Source organism: Cibotium barometz, chromosome 23 (genome assembly GCF_041138505.1).
Source record: "Cibotium barometz isolate CiBa-2024 chromosome 23, ASM4113850v1, whole genome shotgun sequence".
NCBI lineage: Eukaryota > Viridiplantae > Streptophyta > Polypodiopsida > Cyatheales > Cibotiaceae > Cibotium > Cibotium barometz.
In genome coordinates, this window is record NC_141068.1 from 50,581,374 (window position 1) to 50,600,851 (window position 19,478).

Here is a 19,478-nt window from a genome sequence, read left to right on the forward strand (position 1 = left end):
ACATGTTGGCAAATCTACTCCTAAAGAGGCACAAACTTCTCACACGTCACCTAATAAGTAATACCAGTATTCAACCCGCGCGTTGCTGCGATGTGTAAAAGAAATCAAGAAGTGAAACACATGAATGAAAACCGGGATACAAACGGGTCAATCGAATACAAAGGGTCAATCGAAGGGATTTTTTCCTCTTATTTTTTAGAAATCCAGGATTTCTTTGTTCTCTCCTCTCCTTGTGTCTTGGTAATATGTAACTAGTACTCAACCCACGCGTTACTGCGGTATGTAAAAGACATTAAGAAGCGAAATGCAGGAATGGAATACAAGGGTCAATGGAAGGGATTTTTTCCTTTTAGTTTTTTAAAATCTAGGATTTATTTTTTGAATACAAAGGGTCAATCAGAATATAAAGGGTCATCGGAATACAAAGAGTCAATCAGAATACAAAGAGTCAATGGAAGAGATTTTTTCCTCTTATTTTTTAAAAATCCAAAATTTCTTTTTTCTCTCCTCTTTTCCTCTTTTACTTTGGTTGTCCATGGTTAATAGATAGATAAATACTCTAATATTTATATGTCTTGTTTTAAATGTCGAAGAATAAAGTTCTTCTCAAGTAATATACTCTAATATTGTTTTAAATGTTGAAGAACGAAGTTTGTCGTTTCCCGAGTAGACTGGCAATGTCGCTCTTATCCAGCAGTGTCTGCTGCTCTTCCACCGCTGCTGCCTCTCTTTTCCACCCAAAAGTTCCCTTGAAGCTCCGCCCTTGGGGTGCCTGCGAGCTCCATAAAAGAACCTTCGACTGGTTAATCGGATGCAGAGCACGGGCTGGCGATTGGGAGGAAGGTTTCAGCGGGGAAAATCTGTTCGCTGGAGAGTATGGGGCCAGGATTGTTGTCCCTCATTATGAAGAAGATAATAAAGAATTTGGCGAGATAAAGCTTGAGTGCGATGAGAGTGGGTGCGTCCTGATTCTGCCCAAAACCAAGGCTCTTGGAGAGGAGGATTCAGGGGCTCACCTCCGATGCGATCTCACAGGTGCTCTTCTTCATGTTTTGGCATACACGGTCTGATGTGGTTTCCAGCTGATGTTTCTGTCTAGAGCGTGGACCTTAATCTTCCCACATATGTTAGGGTGGACTGGATCTTAATAAATGGTGGCTGGTCTTCCATGGCAATGCATGCCCACCATCATGCAAGAATGGCAAATATGGGGCATTATCCAAGAATGGCAAATATGGGTTTTTTGGTGTATTACTGGTGGGTCAAGCATGCGCTTGGTATGGCGCATCTTTGCGGAAGTAGTGACTCCAAAATGCCAAAATTCTCATGTCAGTCTTTGGCCTAAGTGGTGGTTGCTTCAGTTTCGGGGCTAGTACAAGAGGACTCATCTCACTAGCCTTTTGCATTGGGTGGAGTTTGTGTAGTGTTTGGCTTCAAGGAGGCACCATATGAGATGTCACCGGATTCGTCCTCTCCTTGGAAGGATATGCTAGGGGGTGTGTCTTCATGGTGCACAGATTTCTTGGAGATTGTATTGACAACAGCCAGAGTTTTTGTATTACTTGAAGTATGTTCCACATGGAGAAGTATTATTCTTCATTCAACTTTCTTCCTTCATGTTGCAGGGAGTTTGTTCAGTGTGTATTGTCATGGAGGCACTACGAGGACATGCCACCGTTTTTTTTTTCAATGAGGTCTTATTCCAATTGCACACGGGAATTTCACCCGGCTACCATACCAACCACACACTCTTGAGTACCCCAAGGGGGTATACCACCCTTCCAAATATTGGCCACTTTATAGGCAGTGGACAAGCCGCGAGACAAACCCCACAAGTTAGTCGCTCGGCTGCTTGGAGTGAACACTCTCCCCAGCTTTGGTAGAACTGGGCGTTGCAAGTTGAGTCACGATCTTTGGTGTCCATGGCAACCATTGTCCCTAATCCAGAGTGTGAGCTTAAAGGACAAGCATTGCACATTGTTGTCGCCGTAGGATCGCCGAAGAGGAAGGATGAAGCAAGTGCCATGACGATCAAACGATGACGGCCTAAGGTGTGCGGCCATGCCCACCTGCACGTGAACACACCCTTAGTATAAGATGTTTCCAAGAGGATTTGAACTCAAGGCCTCTTGTGTAGAAAGTCCAAAGTCCTATCCACTAGGCTACCGCCTTGGGGATCCACCGGATTTGTCTTCACCTTGGGAGGATATACCAGTGGGCGTGTCTTCACAATGCATAGGTTTCTTGGAGATTGTAGTGACAAGAGCTTTGGTATATTGGAGTATGTTTCACAGGGAGATGGTGGTCTAGACATATGGGTGCCAATCAGTATTGATGGATATAGAATTGGTGCAGCACTTCTAAGGATTATTGTTCTTGTTTTTGCTTTCTTCCTTCACGGTGCATTGGAGTTGGTGCTACATGTAGGTGTTGTGATCCATCTGAGTTGATGCATTGTAGTATGGAGTATGGATAGCGGAGTTTTGTTAAGCCTTTCTCTAGACTATTCTTCTTGGGGGCTATCAGAGAATACTCAACTGCTTGCAATGTCTCTTCAAGAACGGTTGGACAACTAGTAAGCACTGGATAAGCAAGAGTTGGTCATCCATAGGTTTCTGGCAGGTCTTTGTGCTTTCATTGTGCAAGGATGGGATGGGAGCCTTCGCAATGGACATTTGGGATCGTGGGTATCGTGGATGAACTTTGCTTGGATCTTTTCCTTTTATGAAGGGCACCTTATATGGACACCATTCAGCACAGGATAGGGGCAATGCAAGTGGGGGAGAATGCGACACATCTCACTTGTAGACATATGTATGCATTGCCTAGACATTGGGTAGTGTGCGTATATATATGCATATATATATATATGTGTGTGTGTGTGTGTGTGTGCGCGCGCGCATATTAGGAAATCGGTATTCTCATCTGCATTTCTCAGCATTGGACTTCATAGAGTGTTTCACCGTAGACGAAGAGCATGCTAGCGAGGAGTATTCAGAAGGTCACAGGGTTGTAGTTGACGTTTTCACTCAGCCCTATCTCCTGTATTTACATGAATTCAATTGTAAACTATTTCTTGTACATAATATAGAAAATAGTTTTAGGACTCTTGTGTGTGTTGCGTGTAGAGTCCATTGCATTTTGCTCTGAACCCTAGCGCATAGACACAAGTGTTTTACAAAAAGGTTCCTCCATGGCTGGCCACTCTTGGAGCGAAGCTTTGTCACCAATTCAACCTCTTGCTTCTTGCTCCAAAAGCTTTTGAGAATGGGAGATTGTCCAATATAACATGTGCGTTGCATCTTGTATGTTTTTTATGTTAAAAAAAGGACATAGGATTGTTTAATGATATGGATATGGCCTAGTTTATGCTACTTGTGAAGTGTCCATTGGGTCCGAGCACGCTTGGGACTATCCCATGAACATGTGTGCTTGCATTGTCCAGACCTAACAAGCCTTCTTTGTGTGTAAAGACGTGGTAACTTTGATACGAACTTTGCTTTGTATTTTAGTGTTTTTAATATAATGTTTAAGTCGCAGGTCACAAACTCATGAAGGAATGGATGGACATTCTATAAATTGGGAGCCCAACTCATTCATGCGTGTGGACACTCAAGTGCATGGCCACACCCATGTGTAGGTAGTCATGACAAGTGCGGGGTGCTACCCAACACTACCCACTTGCAAGGTGGTGGGTGAGATGCATGAAATTCAAAGGGAATTTGAAGTTCATGTACAAAGGGAAAGAAGGGACTGATTTTGTGAAGAAGTTTGTTGCCCAGTGCCACAAAGCACTGTTTTTGAGCAGTTTTTAAAACTTTAGTTGTTGTACATCTCCTTGGCTAGTGCTGTGTGCTTTTGTGATCAACTTTATGTGCTACCTATGTGCGCTGCCCCTTTGCTAAGCTTTTTTGCACCAATCTCCGTTTCCATTGGCCCCATGTGGTTGAGCTGTTGTGTATCCTAGGTCCCTATATGGCCACCTATGGCCATTTGGCTTCAACTCCATCCTTACACCACTTGGCACCACAATGCTTCATCAAAAACCACTAGCTCCTTTGACATTCAGTGCAGTGTTGTGATGACCTCCTGTAAGTTACCGGTAGTGTTTTGTCGGGCTTGACCTTCTGTATTGTACATTTGGCGAAGGTTGAACCTCTTGGGGATTGAAAACTTGCAGAACTAGAGGTTCGTTGTCACTATTTGGGCACTTTCGGACCCATGAAAGGGCTCCAGAGTGTGGACATGACACCTCATGGTAGGAGACTTATGTTTACGCCAAGGGTCATGTGGATTGGCACCTCATGGTAGGAGACTAATGTCTTTACCAAGGGCCAGCAGGTTAGATATGAGACTGGGGATTTTGGTTTGCGCCCATATTTAGATTATGGTATTTTGGTTGGCCTAGGGACGCAATGTCTACGTCGGAAATGACCGCATGCTACAAGCTAAATGAGAGGGAGATTACAAACCATAGTGTTGAATGTGCTGCATGTGGTAGTTGCGTAGGAGCTGTCCCTAAATCAAGGACATGCTGTTGCAGACTGACCTGGTGGCTCTAGATCCTTTCGCAAAACGGTGATTCCTTTGGCACGAAGATAGACTTTGGCGGCTTTAACTCCTTTGGCTTCGGTGGCTCTATCCTTGATGAAGTCTTCAAACGTTTGAGCCCTTCTTTTGTCGTGTTCCCTTTTGTCTCTCCAAGCAAGGAATTCTTCATCCTCGAGCAAACACTTGAATTGCTGAAAATCATTATACTCTTTTGATGACATGGTGTCGGTCTCATGAGTAATGGATCGACGACCTTGGTTGCCATCATGGTTATTCCCATCCTGAAGTCCTGGATCAGTCTCATAATTGTTTCCTTCATTAGGTCCTTGGTTGCTCTCTACTCTTGACATGGGTATGTCACCCCAAGAATGTCACGTGCATCCCGCACTTGGATGCCACGTAGACATATTTGTACAGAAGGTGCAGGACCTGGGATGGAAAACTGGTCCCATGTGAGCCAGTTCGAGACGAGTCAGCTGGGGTTCCATTCCAGTCGTTCGAGGTTTGGTGTGCATTGTCCTGCACATGCGTCCAAGGTCAGGTGTGCATTGTCCTGCACATGAAACAGTGCCAGTCCGTGCTGTGAGTCTCCCTCTGGAATGATGTCAGTGGTTCTGTGTATCTGGTATGATACTGGATGCCAGATCACTGTGTAGACAGTTAGGGTTTGCATATAGGAAAGGGGCCAGCCCATAGGGCTACCCCAAGGACAGATGTGGGCATGGGGAAGGTGTAGAACCAGCCCCATAGGGGCCAGGAAGGCCTTGGCTATACCCATCAGCCATGGGATGGCCATGGAGGGGCTGTAGGACAGCCCTAGGGCTCCTGGAAAGGTGGCCGACTGGCTACACAACCCCTAGGGGACTGTAGACCAGGTGTGGGTGAGGGAGCAAATAAGTACAAGACTCTATGAAAAATGAGAGGCCAGCACCCACTATTTATAGTGGGGAAGAGCTGGCCGACTGGAGCATAGAAACAGGCCGACTGGAGCTGTTGGACATGGCTCCCTAGAAAAATGCCAGAATGGTTGGGAAAAATCCCAGAAAAATACTAAAAAAGGGGTGGCCAGCCCACAAGCAAGGGCCATACAAAAGGGGACCAAATGGGCACCATACAGAGCAGAAACTGGGGATGAAAGTGCTAACACCCCCTCTCAGCACCAGATGCTGAACAAACTCCGAGAATCCGAAGATGAGGAGGCAAGGAAGCCTGAGAAACCGGCTTGGTGAACAAATCTGCAGCATTCTCCGCGGAAGGACAATACTCCAAACGCAAATCTCCAGCAAGAACCCGTTCACGAACATAGTGATACTGAATCTCAATGTGTTTCGTCCGAGCATGAAACACAGGGTTCTTGGCGATGGCGATGCAACTCTGATTGTCACACCAAAGAAGAGTAGATCCGGTAGGAGGACAGCCAAGCTCCTCCAATAATCTCCGCAACCATATCGCCTCACATGCAGCATAGCAAACTGCACGGTACTCCGCCTCGGTAGAGGAAAGCGCCACAGTAGGCTGCTTTTTACTGCTCCAAGAAATGGCTCCAGACCCAAGTGAAAAAACACAACCAGTGGTCGAACGCCGTGTATCTGGATCTCCAGCCCAGTCTGAGTCAGACCATCCAACAAGAGTGCGTCCTTGGCCATAAAAGATGCCAAAATCCAGAGTGCCACGTAAGTACCGAAGAACTCTGAGAGCACACCGCCAATGCTGCTGACGGGGTTTGGATGAGAAGGAACTCAATAAACTGACTGCGAAGCATATGTCCAATCGGGAGTAGGTCAACCATACCAAACAACCGACGAGAACCCGATATTGTCCCTGATCAGTCCCTGGAGAAGCATCAAGTGAAGAAAGCTTCTCACCAATATCCAAAGGAGAAGATACTGGTTTGCACCCAGTCATCTGAAATCTGTCGAGAATCTCCCGAGTGTACTTCTGCTGAGAGAAGAAAATGCCCTTCGAGGTCTGCCAAATCTCAAAGCCAAGAAAATAGTGCAAGAGGCCCAGATCCGTCATCTCAAACTCTGTCTCCAAAGCATCCATAACAGAACGGATCCGCACAGAATAAGAACCTGTAAAGATGAGGTCATCAACATAGACCACAATGATAACAATCAACCCCCTTTCAAGGAGGATATAAAGGTTCGAATCTGCATGAGAACGGCGCAGGCCGAGCTTCTGAAAGAACTCATCAATCCGCTGGTACCAAGCCCGCGGAGCCTGCTTGAGACCATATAAAGCCTTCTTCAGCCGGTACACATGATCCTGTTTGCCCGGAACAACAAATCCTGGCGGCTGATCAACATAAACCTCCTGTGTAAGCTCTCCATTCAAGAAAGCCGACTTGACGTCCATCTGGAAAACGGGCCATCTATGATGTCCTGCAAGTGCAAGAACGGTGCGAATGGTAGTCATTCGGGCCGTTGGAGCGAAAGTCTCATCGAAGTCGACACCAGGGCGCTGAGCATAACCCTTGGCAACCAACCTCGCCTTGTGCTTGTCCAAGCTGCCATCAGCTCGGAACTTTGATTTGAAAATCCAACGCACACCAATCACCTTACGCTGCAGAGGCCGAGGCACCAAAATCCAAGTGCCATTCCGTTCGATAGCATCCAGCTCTATCTGCATAGCATGACGCCAAGACTCATGTGAAAGAGCCTCGTCTACAGAAGTGGGATCAGAAGGACCATTAATGATTGTAGACATAAGAGCATAATTAACAAACATGTTGCCCTCATGAATTTGTTTCCCTGTAACTCTGGAAGAACATCGAAGAGAACCAGGCAGAGGAGCAGAAGGAAGCTCACGTAACCCAGAGTCACGAACTGTCTGATAATACCAATCAGGTACAGATCTGCTCGAACTCGCCGGAGGAGGAGCAGGGTCATCATCATCTGACTGAGAATCCTCAGTTGGAGGTGTAACAGTAACAGCGGGAGCAGGAGGAGGAGTAGGAGGAGGAGAAGGAGGTGCAGGAAGAAGAAGCTCACCACCCCCCTCTGAAGATGTAGGAGTCTCGTCGAACACCACATCACGGCTCACAACAACTTTACCGGCTTGAGGATCATAAAGACGATATGCTTTGGACACAGTGCTGTATCCGAGAAAAGTCATGCGCTGAGACTTCGAGTCCAACTTGGAGCGGTGCTCCTTAGGCACATGAACATACGCCGTACATCCAAATATCCGGAAATGAACAACGGAGGGCTTCTCACCATGGAAAGCCTCATATGGAGTTTTGTCGGGAAGAGCAGCAGTAGGAGACCTATTCTGAATGTAGACAGCAGTGGAAGCCGCCTCAGCCCAGAAACGTCGAGGTAATGAAGAATGCTCAAGCATAGCGCGGGCCATCTCCATAATGGTCCTATTCTTCCTCTCGGCAACTCCATTCTGAGATGGAGTATATGCAGTAGTAAGTTGTCTCCGAATGCCATGTGTCTTGCAATATTGCTTAAACTCCTGGGATGTAAACTCACCCCCTCCATCGGTCCTGAGAGCCTTGACCGTGTGACCGGTCTCTTTTTCCACCTCGGCTTTCCAATCACAGAAGTGATGAAAAGTCTCATCCTTGGTCTTCAGAAAGAAAACCCAAGTATATCTGGTAAAATCATCCACCATCACGAGCATGTACAACGCCTTACTCAAAGACGCGGTACTCATAGGACCACATAAGTCTGCATGAATGAGAGCAAGTGATGTCGAAGATCTGTGTGTCGCCTCCTTCGGAAAGGCGGCTCGGTGCTGCTTCCCCTGTAAACAAGAGGAACAAGGAGAAGACGGAGCCTTGATGGTTGGTAATCCATCAACCAACCCATCCTTCGAAGCTCGCTGCAGAAGCTGATAGCTCAAATGGCCAAACCGAGCATGCCAAAGAGCAGAAGAAGCACCAGAAGAAAGCAGAGCGGTAAGTTTGTAGAGGCCACTATCTTGGACTCCCTGAGCCAAGATGCTACCAGTCGCTTTATCACGAATGGTAATCTCATAACGAGAAAAGATCACCTCCGCACCCTGAGCTGTAAGAGCACTCACTGACAAAAGGTTAAAAGCCAAATCTGGAATATACAGAACGTCTGAGAAGTACCTCTTGTCCTCTTCAGAACGGAAGATGGGGATAGTGCCATGACCATGCACTGGCACAGAAGAAGAATCACCCAGAGTGATCTCGCCTGATCTGGCAGTGAAGTCCTCGAACCAATCTCGATGGGGTGTCATATGAGCAGTAGCACCGCTATCAACAATCCAAGACCGTGACTGAGAAGTCACAAGAGCAAGTATACGCCGAGTACCTGCTAAGAGAAGAATTCCATCATCCTTCTTGGGTTGAGACACCGCCGTTGAGGAAGAGTTCTTTGCTGCTTCATCACGCTTCTTCTTGTGACATTGGGGTGACTTGTGACCCTTCTTGCCACAATAGTGACATTCAATGTCCTTATTCTTTGAAGATTTGTTGTCTTTATCCTTATCAGAATCCTTGGAGTTCTTGTCAGAACCCCCTTTACCTTTCTTTTGTTGAGACTTCCCTTTATCTCGTGCTGCCAAAGCTCCATTAGCGCCACCGGAGGTGCCAGTCCGCTCCTCAAAGCGAGACTCTATCTGCATAATGGAGGGGAGAACTTCCTCCCAAGTAACTGGAACAGGACGAGGAGAAGAAACCAGAGACTGAAAGTATGCATCAAACCTCTCTGGAAGTTTGGAAAGCAGCCGAATAGCCATATCCTCTGTGGAGATGTCCTTGCCACAAACAGCAAGCTCGTCCCGGAGATCTTTCATCTTCGAGATGAAAGCAGATAAAGATGGAAACGCAGAAACTGATAAGTTCATAAGTTGCTTTTCCAATGCCAAAATTCGACCCGGAGACTTAATCTCATAGAGATCTGCAAAAGCCTTCCAAACTTCATGTGCAGCATCAGCTGTACGCACATGAGAGAGAACAGCATCCTGACAGCTCAACATCAGGAAGGAGAAAACACGTTGATCATTCGACTGCCAAATATCAATCTGTGCCTGAGTCACACCACCGGAAGCAAAGGTGGGAGGGGTGGCATTGGCTGGTGTAACAAGCCAATCCCAGAGATCCACGCCACGCAAGGCCGATTTCACCTTCACCTTCCATAGGGTGTAGTTGGAACCATCCAACTTGGCAGACTCAGCAAACATGTGAAGAGAAGTGGGAGCAGCCATCACTAGAGCTTGGGCTCAATCTCAAGAAATGCACAATCTCTGAAGAAAAGGTGTCCTCCACAGGTACCAAGTGTGCCACCAAAGCCTGCAACACCACGAGCCCCCTCTGCAAAGGGAAAGGACCACTGGAGAGGAAAACGCAGCAATGAACAAGTGCTGTCCTGTAGAAAACAGGCCGCCTGCAGTCCAATCTCCAAGTGGGCAATGAAACGCTGATCTCCAAGAGCCAGACGGCTGAATCGGTGAAACCAATCTGAAGAAAAACTGACCAGCAGAGTGCTGTCCAGAAAACGCAGCAATAAAGGCTATGGATCTGGAAGAAAACGCAGAGGAGAAGGTGCTGAAAACAGGGCTGAATCTGGGGCAGCAGAAAGGTTGCTAAACCTAGAGCTCTGATACCATGAAAGAGTGCACAGAGCGGAAGCAGAGTGGCACTAGAATGTGCTGAACAGAGAGTGCAAGAGAGAGAGAGATATGGAGCAAACTATGCTGAATATACTGAACCAAAACAGTCCCAAGCAAGAGACAGTTATAGTCTCATAAGTGAGGGAGCAAATAAGTACAAGACTCTATGAAAAATGAGAGGCCAGCACCCACTATTTATAGTGGGGAAGAGCTGGCCGACTGGAGCATAGAAACAGGCCGGCTGGAGCTGTTGGACATGGCTCCCTAGAAAAATGCCAGAATGGCTGGGAAAAATCCCAGAAAAATACTAAAAAAAGGGGTGGCCAGCCCACAAGCAAGGGCCATACAAAAGGGGACCAAATGGGCACCATACAGAGCAGAAACTGGGGATGAAAGTGCTAACATAGATCTCCTCCCCAATCTGAGTCACTCCAACCTTGGAGCTTGACTTCATTCCCTCCTGTGTAAAAGAGTCCCAGATCCTTCGTACTCTGCAAATACCGCAAGATGCGCAATCCTGCGTCCCAATGAGTCTTCAATGGCGTCTGCATAAAAGAGCTCAACAGCCCCACGGAGAAGCTCAAGTCCAATCTGGTGTTCAGCAACCAGATCAATGAACCAACCAACTTCCGGTACTGCGAGGCATCAACAACTGGCTCACAAGGATCTGTAATGGTTAACTTTGTGTTCGGGTCCATCGGCGAAGTAATAGGCTTGCAGTTCTCCATCCCAAAGGCCTCAAGCAACTCATGAACATACCGCTGCTGAGAGACGAAAAACCCCCTCTGGGTCTGCCAGATCTCCAATCCCAAGAAGAAGTGGAGTAAGCCTAAGTCGGTCATCTCAAACTCCTTTGACAAGGCAGCCTTCGTCACTCCAATGTGCTCCACATGACCGCCGGTGAGAATGAGATCATCCACATAAAGGATGATAAGTGTTACCATGGCGCATTCCCGAAAGAGATACAGGTTCGGATCTGCAACTCATCTCTGAAATCCAATCCGAATAAAGAAGGAATCAATCTTCTAATTCCAAGCCCTGGGAGCCTGCTTAAGACCATACAAGGCCTTACGTAACCTGTAAACCATCCCTTCCGATCCTGGAACAATAAAGCTTGGAGGCTGCTCAACGTACACCTCCTCCTGCAGGTCACCATTAAGGAACGCAGATTTTACATCCATCTGGTACACAGGCCACCTCTGAGAAGAAGCAAGGGCAAGAACGGTCCGAATCGTGGTCATCCGCGCTGTCGGTGCAAAGGTATCCTCGTAGTCGATGCCTGGCCGCTGAGCATAACCTTTAGCCACAAGCCTGGCTTTGTGTTTGTCCACTGACCCATCAGACGTGTACTTGGTCTTAAAGACCCATTTGACACCAATGACTGACCACTTCGACGGCCTCGGTACCAACTCCCAAGTGTTGTTCTTCTCGATGGCATCAAGTTCCACCTGCATGGCTTTCCTCCAAGTATCCTGTGAAAGGGCTTCCTTTACGGAAGTGGGCTCTTTATCCCGCATGATACGAGACATCAGAGCATAGTTCACCTGAAGAAGCTCCGCCGTGTTGCTTTTATCTCGGACTCGATGTGATCTTCGAGGGCCGTCCTCTGTGGTCCACTCGGAGGGTAGCTCCGTGACACCTGACTCCCGAAGGGTGTCTAACAACCACCTAGGTACTCGAACAGATCGTGGAGCTTCCTGTGGTGATTGCGGGGGCTCAACTCCAGCTGCGGGCTCAACCTCCTGTGATGACTGAGGTGGATCAACTGGAGTGATAGAATGGGAATCATCATCAGACTCCTCTGGATCTCCAAGAAGTGGCGGCTCCTCGACAGTGGATGCTGGAACATGCTCGTCAAAGACCACATTCCGGCTGACAACAATCTCGTTCCTCTCTGGATCATACAACCTGTATCCCTTGGAAAGAGAGTTATACCCTACAAATACCAGCTTGTGAGACTTGGAGTCAAGCTTCCCCCTTTGCTTCTTCAGAATATGTACATACGCGTCACTCCCAAAGACACGGAAGTGCGAGACATCGGGTTTCCTGCCAAAATATGCCTCAAATGGAGTCATATGGGGTACAGAAGTTGTCGGAGAGCGGTTAATGGTATGGACAGCCATTGCCACAGCCTCACCCCAAGGTGGACGAGGAAGATCACGATGCTCCAGCATGGTCCTCGCCATCTCTACCACAGTCTTGTTCTTACGTTCAACAACTCCATTCTCCGAAGGCGATCCGGTATTGGCCAATTCCCTCTTGATGCCATGATCTGCACAAAACCGGAAAAATACAGTCGAGGAGAATTCACCTCCTTTGTCAGCCCTGAGAGTCTTGACCTGAAATCCAGACTCTTTCTCCACCATCACGTGCCAATCCTTGAACCGAGCAAAAGCCTGGTCCTTCTGGGAAAGAAAGTAGACCCACGTGAATCTGGTACAATCATCAACAAGCAGCATGAAGTAGAGAGATCCTCCCAAGGATGGTATCTGCTGTGGTCCACACAAGTCAGTGTGAATCAACTCCAATGGTTTCGAAGCCTGCCTGGAAGCCTGCTTCGGAAAGGATTCCCTGTGCTGCTTACCACGTATGCAAGAACTGCAGCGTCCTTGCCTATTACCAACATCTGGGAAGCCAACCACCATCTGGTCCCGGAAGGCGCGCCGCAAAGCATCCACATTTAAGTGGCCAAAACGAAAGTGCCACAAATCTCCGACTTGAGAGCCTGTCAATGAGGAGAGTGCAGAGAGCTTGTAGATGCCATTCTCCACACCGCCTTCCCAAACAACTTTGCCTGTCTCACGGTCCCTTAGAGCAATTGAATGCTCCTCAAATTCCACCCGAAAGCCAGTCTTGCATACCTCATGCACTGACAGAAGATGAAAACCCAGAACACGGGAAGCATGCTTGCCCCCCTTGCCGTCGGGAATAATCTCCATCCGGCCCTCACTATGTATCGGAATAGTGGAGTTATCGCCAATAAAGATACGACCTGACTGCCGTTTCAGATCCAGAAAGAAGTCACGGGATGGAGTCATGTGCCTGGAAGCACCACTGTCGAGAATCCATTCCCGGGTATCCTTCGCGGTGAAGCCAACTGCCTTCTCGCTCGAAGATGATGAAGCATCGGAGTCCACCATCTCTAAGTGCACAAACGCCGGAGTCTTCGCAGCTGAGGCTGAGGAATCAACACTCTTCCCTGTCCGCTTAGGGCACTTCCTCCGGTAGTGGCCTTTCTCGCCACAATCATTACAAGATCTTTCGGCCTTCAGCTTCTCTCGTTCTGGATCTGGCTTCTTCTCAGAAGACTTCTCCGGTGAAGCCTTCCCTTTGCCCTTGTTGGTATTACGGCCTTTCGACCGTTGGCCAGTTAAGGCCTCCGAACCTCCGCCGTGAGGAGGGTTCGTGAAACGTTCCTCCTGGTCCAAGACCATTGGCACAAGCTCCTCCCAAGTAATGGTGCTGAGCCTGCCACTCGTGATCAACGAGGAATAGAAAGCAGAATACTGACCAAGCAAGTGGGAAAGTAACGTGATGGCCATATCTTCGGATGATATCTCTTTCCCAGCTTGAAGGACTTCCTGCTGAAGGGCCTGCAGCTTGTTAATGTGTTCCCGCATCGTCGAAGACTTTGCAGGGTTCATAACCCGCATCTGCACTTCCAAGGATATCCGTTTCATGGGTGACACCCTGTTGTACAAAGAAGCCAAGTGCTCCCATATGCCTCTCGCCAGCGTCATGTGCTTCACATGGCTGATCACTTGTGGTGTGCAATTGAGGAAAATAAACGACCGGACCCTTGCGTTGACACGATCCCACATGTGTGCCTGTGCTTCTCGGTCCTTCCTCGTCGATAATAACTCCCCTTCCTCAGCTTCCGGCCGTGGCACCCCTATGATAATAAAATCAGCAAGGTCATATGACTCCAGAACTAACTCCATCATGACCTTCCAGATGCCAACGGACGATCCACTGGGAACGTGGGGAGAGTCGGAATCTTCACGTGCTTCTCAGCCATCTCTAGTAAATCTGCCATCGCGGAGAGTAACCTGAAAAGGTGGGTGGGTGGGAAAAATCTGAAAATCTGCAAGTGGCTGTCCAGCACCTTTGCCCGCCTTCCTCTTGCACCTTCTCTTCCCGTTCAGCCCGAAACAGTCCACCAATCAGCAACCTGTTGCTCCCCCTCTTGCTCAGAAAAACGCCCAAGATCTCCTAGAGCCTAGGGCTCTGACACCATGTCAGAATATGCAGCGGAAATGATAACCAAACTTGGGTAGACAAGAGCAAGTAGACTGCAGAAAATAATCAGCACAAGAAACACAGAGAGATAGGTGTGTAAACTCTTCTCTATACACAAGATCCCGGAAAAACTGAATGAGAAAGTGGTGGGGGCTGAGGGGCTATATATACATCCCAGATAGGGCAGTCGGCCAGCAGCAAGAGTGCCCACGAGACTGGAGAAAAATCCCACGACTGCATAGATGCTGTCGGCCAGCATACCTGAAGCCCACGACTGATAAAAAGCAGTCGGCCAGCAGCCCTGAAGCCCACGACTGATGAAGATCCAATCGGCCAGCACTGGGGTGCTCCTGGCATCATCTGGCAGCCCTCCCACCACTAGGAAAAATGGGAAAAAATAGGGAAAAATACGGAGAGTGTGGAAAAATGGTAAAACACCTCATAAGGGCGGGCACACCCACAACAAAGGCCTTGGTGTATACAAATAGACAGGAGATGACTTCTAACAGATACCTGGCTGCAGCGTGGAGAGAAGATGGCGTGGAGGAGCAGCCTGTTATGAAGCGAGTGGACACACAGAGCTGCCTGCAAGAGGAAAGGGCAGCCGCCCGTCGGAGGTGGAGGGCAGCTGTCTGCTGTGAGGGACAGCCGCCTGCTGGGGATGAAGTGCAGCCTGGTATGAAGGGAGTGCACACACGCAGCTGCCTGCAAGAGGAGGGTTCTGCTGGCTGGAAACAGGCGCACAGCCACCTGCTGTGGCAGGTAGCGCAGCCTGTTGGGCTGCCTGTCTGGAGGTGCACAGCCACAGCCGCCTGAAGGGGCATGCGTAGCCTGGGGAGGTGCAGCTGTCTGATTACTTGCTGGTTGTTGCAAACAGTCGCCTGGATGAGTAAGCGCAGCAGTTCAACAGCCGCCTCAGAAAACATGCGAAGAGATGGTCGCCGGTTCCTCTACGTAAGAAGGTGATCGCCGGGTTGTTTCACGCTTGGAGGAGAAGGCTTTTTTTATAAAACTTAAGGTGGAGTTAACACTTTGATTTGGCTGGCCCCCCCACGTTTGCATGTGGGTGGCCAGTTCCAAAGGGATGTGGTAGGTGACCATGCCCACTCCCACACACACTTAAGTGGGGCTCCCCACCTTGGCCCCTAAGTGGGTGCCCACTTTTAAGTGGGTGTGAACCTGTAACCTTATAAATCAAAAGGTTAAAAATAAAGTATTTAAAACAACATGTTAATATACTTACCACCTGTTCACATGCACTAAAACTCGTCAGAAGACAGAGCAGACTTCACGACTCACTAGCAGGCGTCCCCGCTCAGCAAGTAACACGTCAAGCAGGCAAACACAAAAATACATGTCATGCGAAAACAAATTCAAACATGCAAAACATGTGTGCATGTGCAAATAGTAACATGGACATATCTCCCGTTCATGGAACAAGTACAAAATATCTGTCGGCACAAAAACTGGCACGACGTAAAACATAAAAACCTGGTCTTCCTATGGAGTGACAGTCCCATAGGTAAGACACAGTTCCAGGCACGAGCCTCCCTATGGTGTGACAGTCCCATAGGCAAAACACGGCACGAATACTGGCTCTTCCATGGCGTGACAATCCCATGGGTCGAACACAGTCCAGGTCATACACGGGTGGCACCAGTCTGGCTCCCGTCCATATGACACCATCCTGCTAACACACGGGTGGCACCAGTCTGGCTCCCGTCCATGTCAGCAAAATACTGGCCTCTTCACATGAGACACTGGCCTGGCCTCAAGTGAACGAGACAAAATCTTGAGATGGACCAAATGGTCGGCCAATTGGTGACATCCCCCCGGGCTTCTAAAGAGTTGTTTTAAACTGAAAAGCCTCAAGATATGCCTGCAACAACTGTGGGTAATCAACAAAATAATCCTCATTTACCCAGTTGGCATCAATAGGCAAATAATTCTTAAACTTCACAATGTATCTCTTGGAAAGCTTTCGTGCAGGTAGCTTTCTCTCCTTGTGAAAAGCAATCTGTTCTGGCTGGAGGATCTCCTTAAGCTCTTCAATCTCTGGCGGATCTTCTGTGACAGGCTCATCAGGATCTGGCCCCACATATTTCCGAAATAGACTCACATGAAAAGCATTGTGAATCTTCCAATGACTAGGTAAAGCAAGTTTGTAGGATACTTCATTGATCTTTTGAATCACCTTGAAGGGTCCATAATAGCGAGGAGAAAGCTTAGGATATGATCCTTCTCGTCCTGGCCTCTTCTGAAGCCTAGCCTTCTCAAATTTCAGCAAAACCCAATCACCTTCTTTGACTTCCATGTCCCTTCTGTGCTTGTCAGCAGCCATTTTATGCTTATCCTGAGATCTTGCAATGGCTGTCCGCACCTGAGCAAAGGCAACATCCAAGTCACGAACATATTCATCAGCTGCAAAAATCTCATCCTTTGTACGAAGGATGGGTGGCAAAACCACTCTGCCATAAATAATCTCAAACGGAGCCTTTCCCGTGGAGGCATGGATTGTATTGTTGTAGGCAAACTCAACAAGTGGAAGATACTTCTCCCATGCAGTCTTTTGATCTGCCACATAACATTTCAACAAATCCAGCACGGCTGAATTTGCAGCTTCACTTTGGCCATCCGTTTGGGGATGATAAGCTGATGAAAACTCAAGCTTAGTACCCATATTATCAAATAAAGCCCTCCAAAAGAGGCTTGTAGTCCTGGGATCTCTATCCCCAACAATGGATTTAGGCATACCATGATGCTTGAAAATATTAGCAAGAAAAAGCTTTACCGTATGATCAGCTTTAATGGTTTTCTTGACGGGCAAGAAATGAGCTTGCTTGCTAAACCTGTCCACAGTGGTCCAAATAGCATCATTCCCATGCTCGGATCTAGGCAAATCCATAATAAAATCCATAGTAATACTTTCCCAAGGTTGCGAGGGAATAGGCAATGGCTGAAGCAAACCTGGAGGTTTTTGCATGTCAAATTTCACCTTTTGGCAAGTAATACATGCACGCACATAAGCCTCAATGTCTTTACGCATGCTTGGCCAAAAGAAATATCTCCGAATCATGCGAGTAGTAGGCATGATACCTCTATGACCAGCATATGGTGGAGCGTGACATTCGTCCATAACCTTTGGACGCAAATCCTTCACCACACATAGGCAATTATCCTTCATAAGATAACCCTCGTTGATAACATAAGAGGCATGTGAATGACCAGCCATCAAATCAGTCCATATATGGCAAAAATCAGCATCCAAATGATACAAATCGCGCATAGCAGATAAGTCTCCATGAGAGGCCATTGAGACTGCAGCAACATAAGGCCTCCTGGATAATGCATCGGCCACTACATTTTTCTTTCTTGGAGTATGCACAATCTGGAAATGAAACATGGAAAGAAAGTTTGCCATTCTCATCTGCTTCTTTGAAAGCTTTGTTTGAGATAGAAAGTATCTCAAGCTTTGATGATCTGTCTTGACTACAAATTCAGCCCCAAGAAGGTAATGTTTCCATATCTTTAAGGCATGAATTACAGCCAAGAGCTCTTTCTCATAGATATCCATATGAAGCTCAGCATCATGCAAACGACGGCTCTCGTATGCAACTCCATGCCCTTCTTGATTTAGGACAGCTCCAATACAATCACCACAAGCATCACATTCAACCACGAATGACTTCTGCAAGTCAGGAACAATCAAAACTGGACCACATATGATAGCATGCTTGAGCTGCAAGAAAGCATCCTGTTCCTTTGAAGTCCATTTGAAAGTGATTTTCTTCTTCGTGAGATCATGTAAAGGAGTGGCAATCTGTCACGTGCATCCCGCACTTGGATGCCACGTAGACATTTCTGTACAGAAGGTGCAGGACCTGGGATGGTGAACTGGTCCCATGTGAGCCCAGTCCGGGACGAGTCAGCCAGGGATCCATCTCAGTCGTCCGAGGTCAGGTGTGCATTGTCATGCACATGAGTCCAAGGTCAGGTGTGCACTGTCCTGCACATGAAGCAGTGCCAGTCCGCGCTGTGAGTCTCCCTCTGGAATGATGTCAGATGTTCTGTGTATCTGGTTTGCAACCGGATGCTAGACATATGTAGGCATGTAGGTTTGCATGTAGAGATGGGGCCAGTCCATAGGGCTACCCCAGTGCGAAGATTTGCACTTGCACTTGTAGTATGGGCATGGGGGAGGTGTAGAACCACCCCCAAGGGGCCAGGAGGGCCCAAGCTGTGCCCACCAGCCATGGCATGGGCTGGAAGGGCTGTCGGCCAGCTCTAGAGCTTCTGGACAGGCAGCCGACAGGGATTAAAGCCCTATCCAGCAGGTCGGCCAGGTGTAGGGAGCAGTCCCACACCCATGCGCTGATTGCCCAGCAGTCAGGAGCTGTCCCAGAAGGCTGCGCAGAATGGCCAGCATGTGGCATAGTGTGAAAGCACTTTATTAAACAAGAACCTAGTCGTGGGGCTTTTATTAGCTGGCCGACTGGATGCAAAAGGGAGTATAAATACTCCAGCCAATAATCATTGATCTCATCTCATAATTCACCAAGTGCATCAAGCATACAAGGGCCAGGACAGCCAAGAGGTTGCTAACGCAAAGGGGTGAAGGACTGAAGGTCAAGGGCAGGTTTTCCAGCCAAGAAAAGGTCAAGTTTCTGTATTTGTTTTCAGATTTACATCATTCTAATAAAGCAAATACACCATCCGTGGTGGGGCCCTACAGAGGGTAATTGGGACCCAATACTGTGTCCTCTCCATCTCCCCTTTCTCTCTCTATTTTCTGCACATCTCCTTTCAGTTTGTGCGTTAATTGCGTCGCGAAAAGAGTGTTGATTTCTGAGTTTTGAAGTACCGATCCTTCTCCGAAGTATTCCGCATATTACAGTGGTATCAGAGCTCACTTCAAGGACAAAGATTCAGCAAAGAAAACCAGAAATTTTTTTTTTCGTGTGGTTGGTTTTTAGACGCCGGTGGACTACCCCTTTCGGAGTGACTCCTGTCCCTCGAAGGACGGTTGGTTTTTAGCCTCCGGAAGCCTCCGGAAGTCTCCCACACAGATAGTGGATGGTCAGATTGCGTCTTGGAAAGGA

The 19,478-nt window shown here is 47.9% G+C and overlaps 1 protein-coding gene across 3 annotated transcripts in view; it reads left to right on the forward strand.

The window, feature by feature from the left end:
• The first annotated feature begins 624 nt into the window (after positions 1 to 624).
• LOC147626065 (uncharacterized) overlaps positions 625 to 19,478 on the forward strand; it is a 97,617-nt gene continuing 78,763 nt past the window's right edge. For all 3 annotated transcript variants that reach the window (XR_015268768.1, XR_015268767.1, XM_086817624.1), the window contains exon 1: positions 625 to 1,035. Coding sequence is in view for 1 of the 3 variants with exons in the window: in XM_086817624.1 (XP_086673750.1) it covers positions 636 to 1,035 (400 nt within the window). In the remaining 2 variants the exon portion in view is untranslated. The remainder of the gene's footprint in view (positions 1,036 to 19,478) is intronic.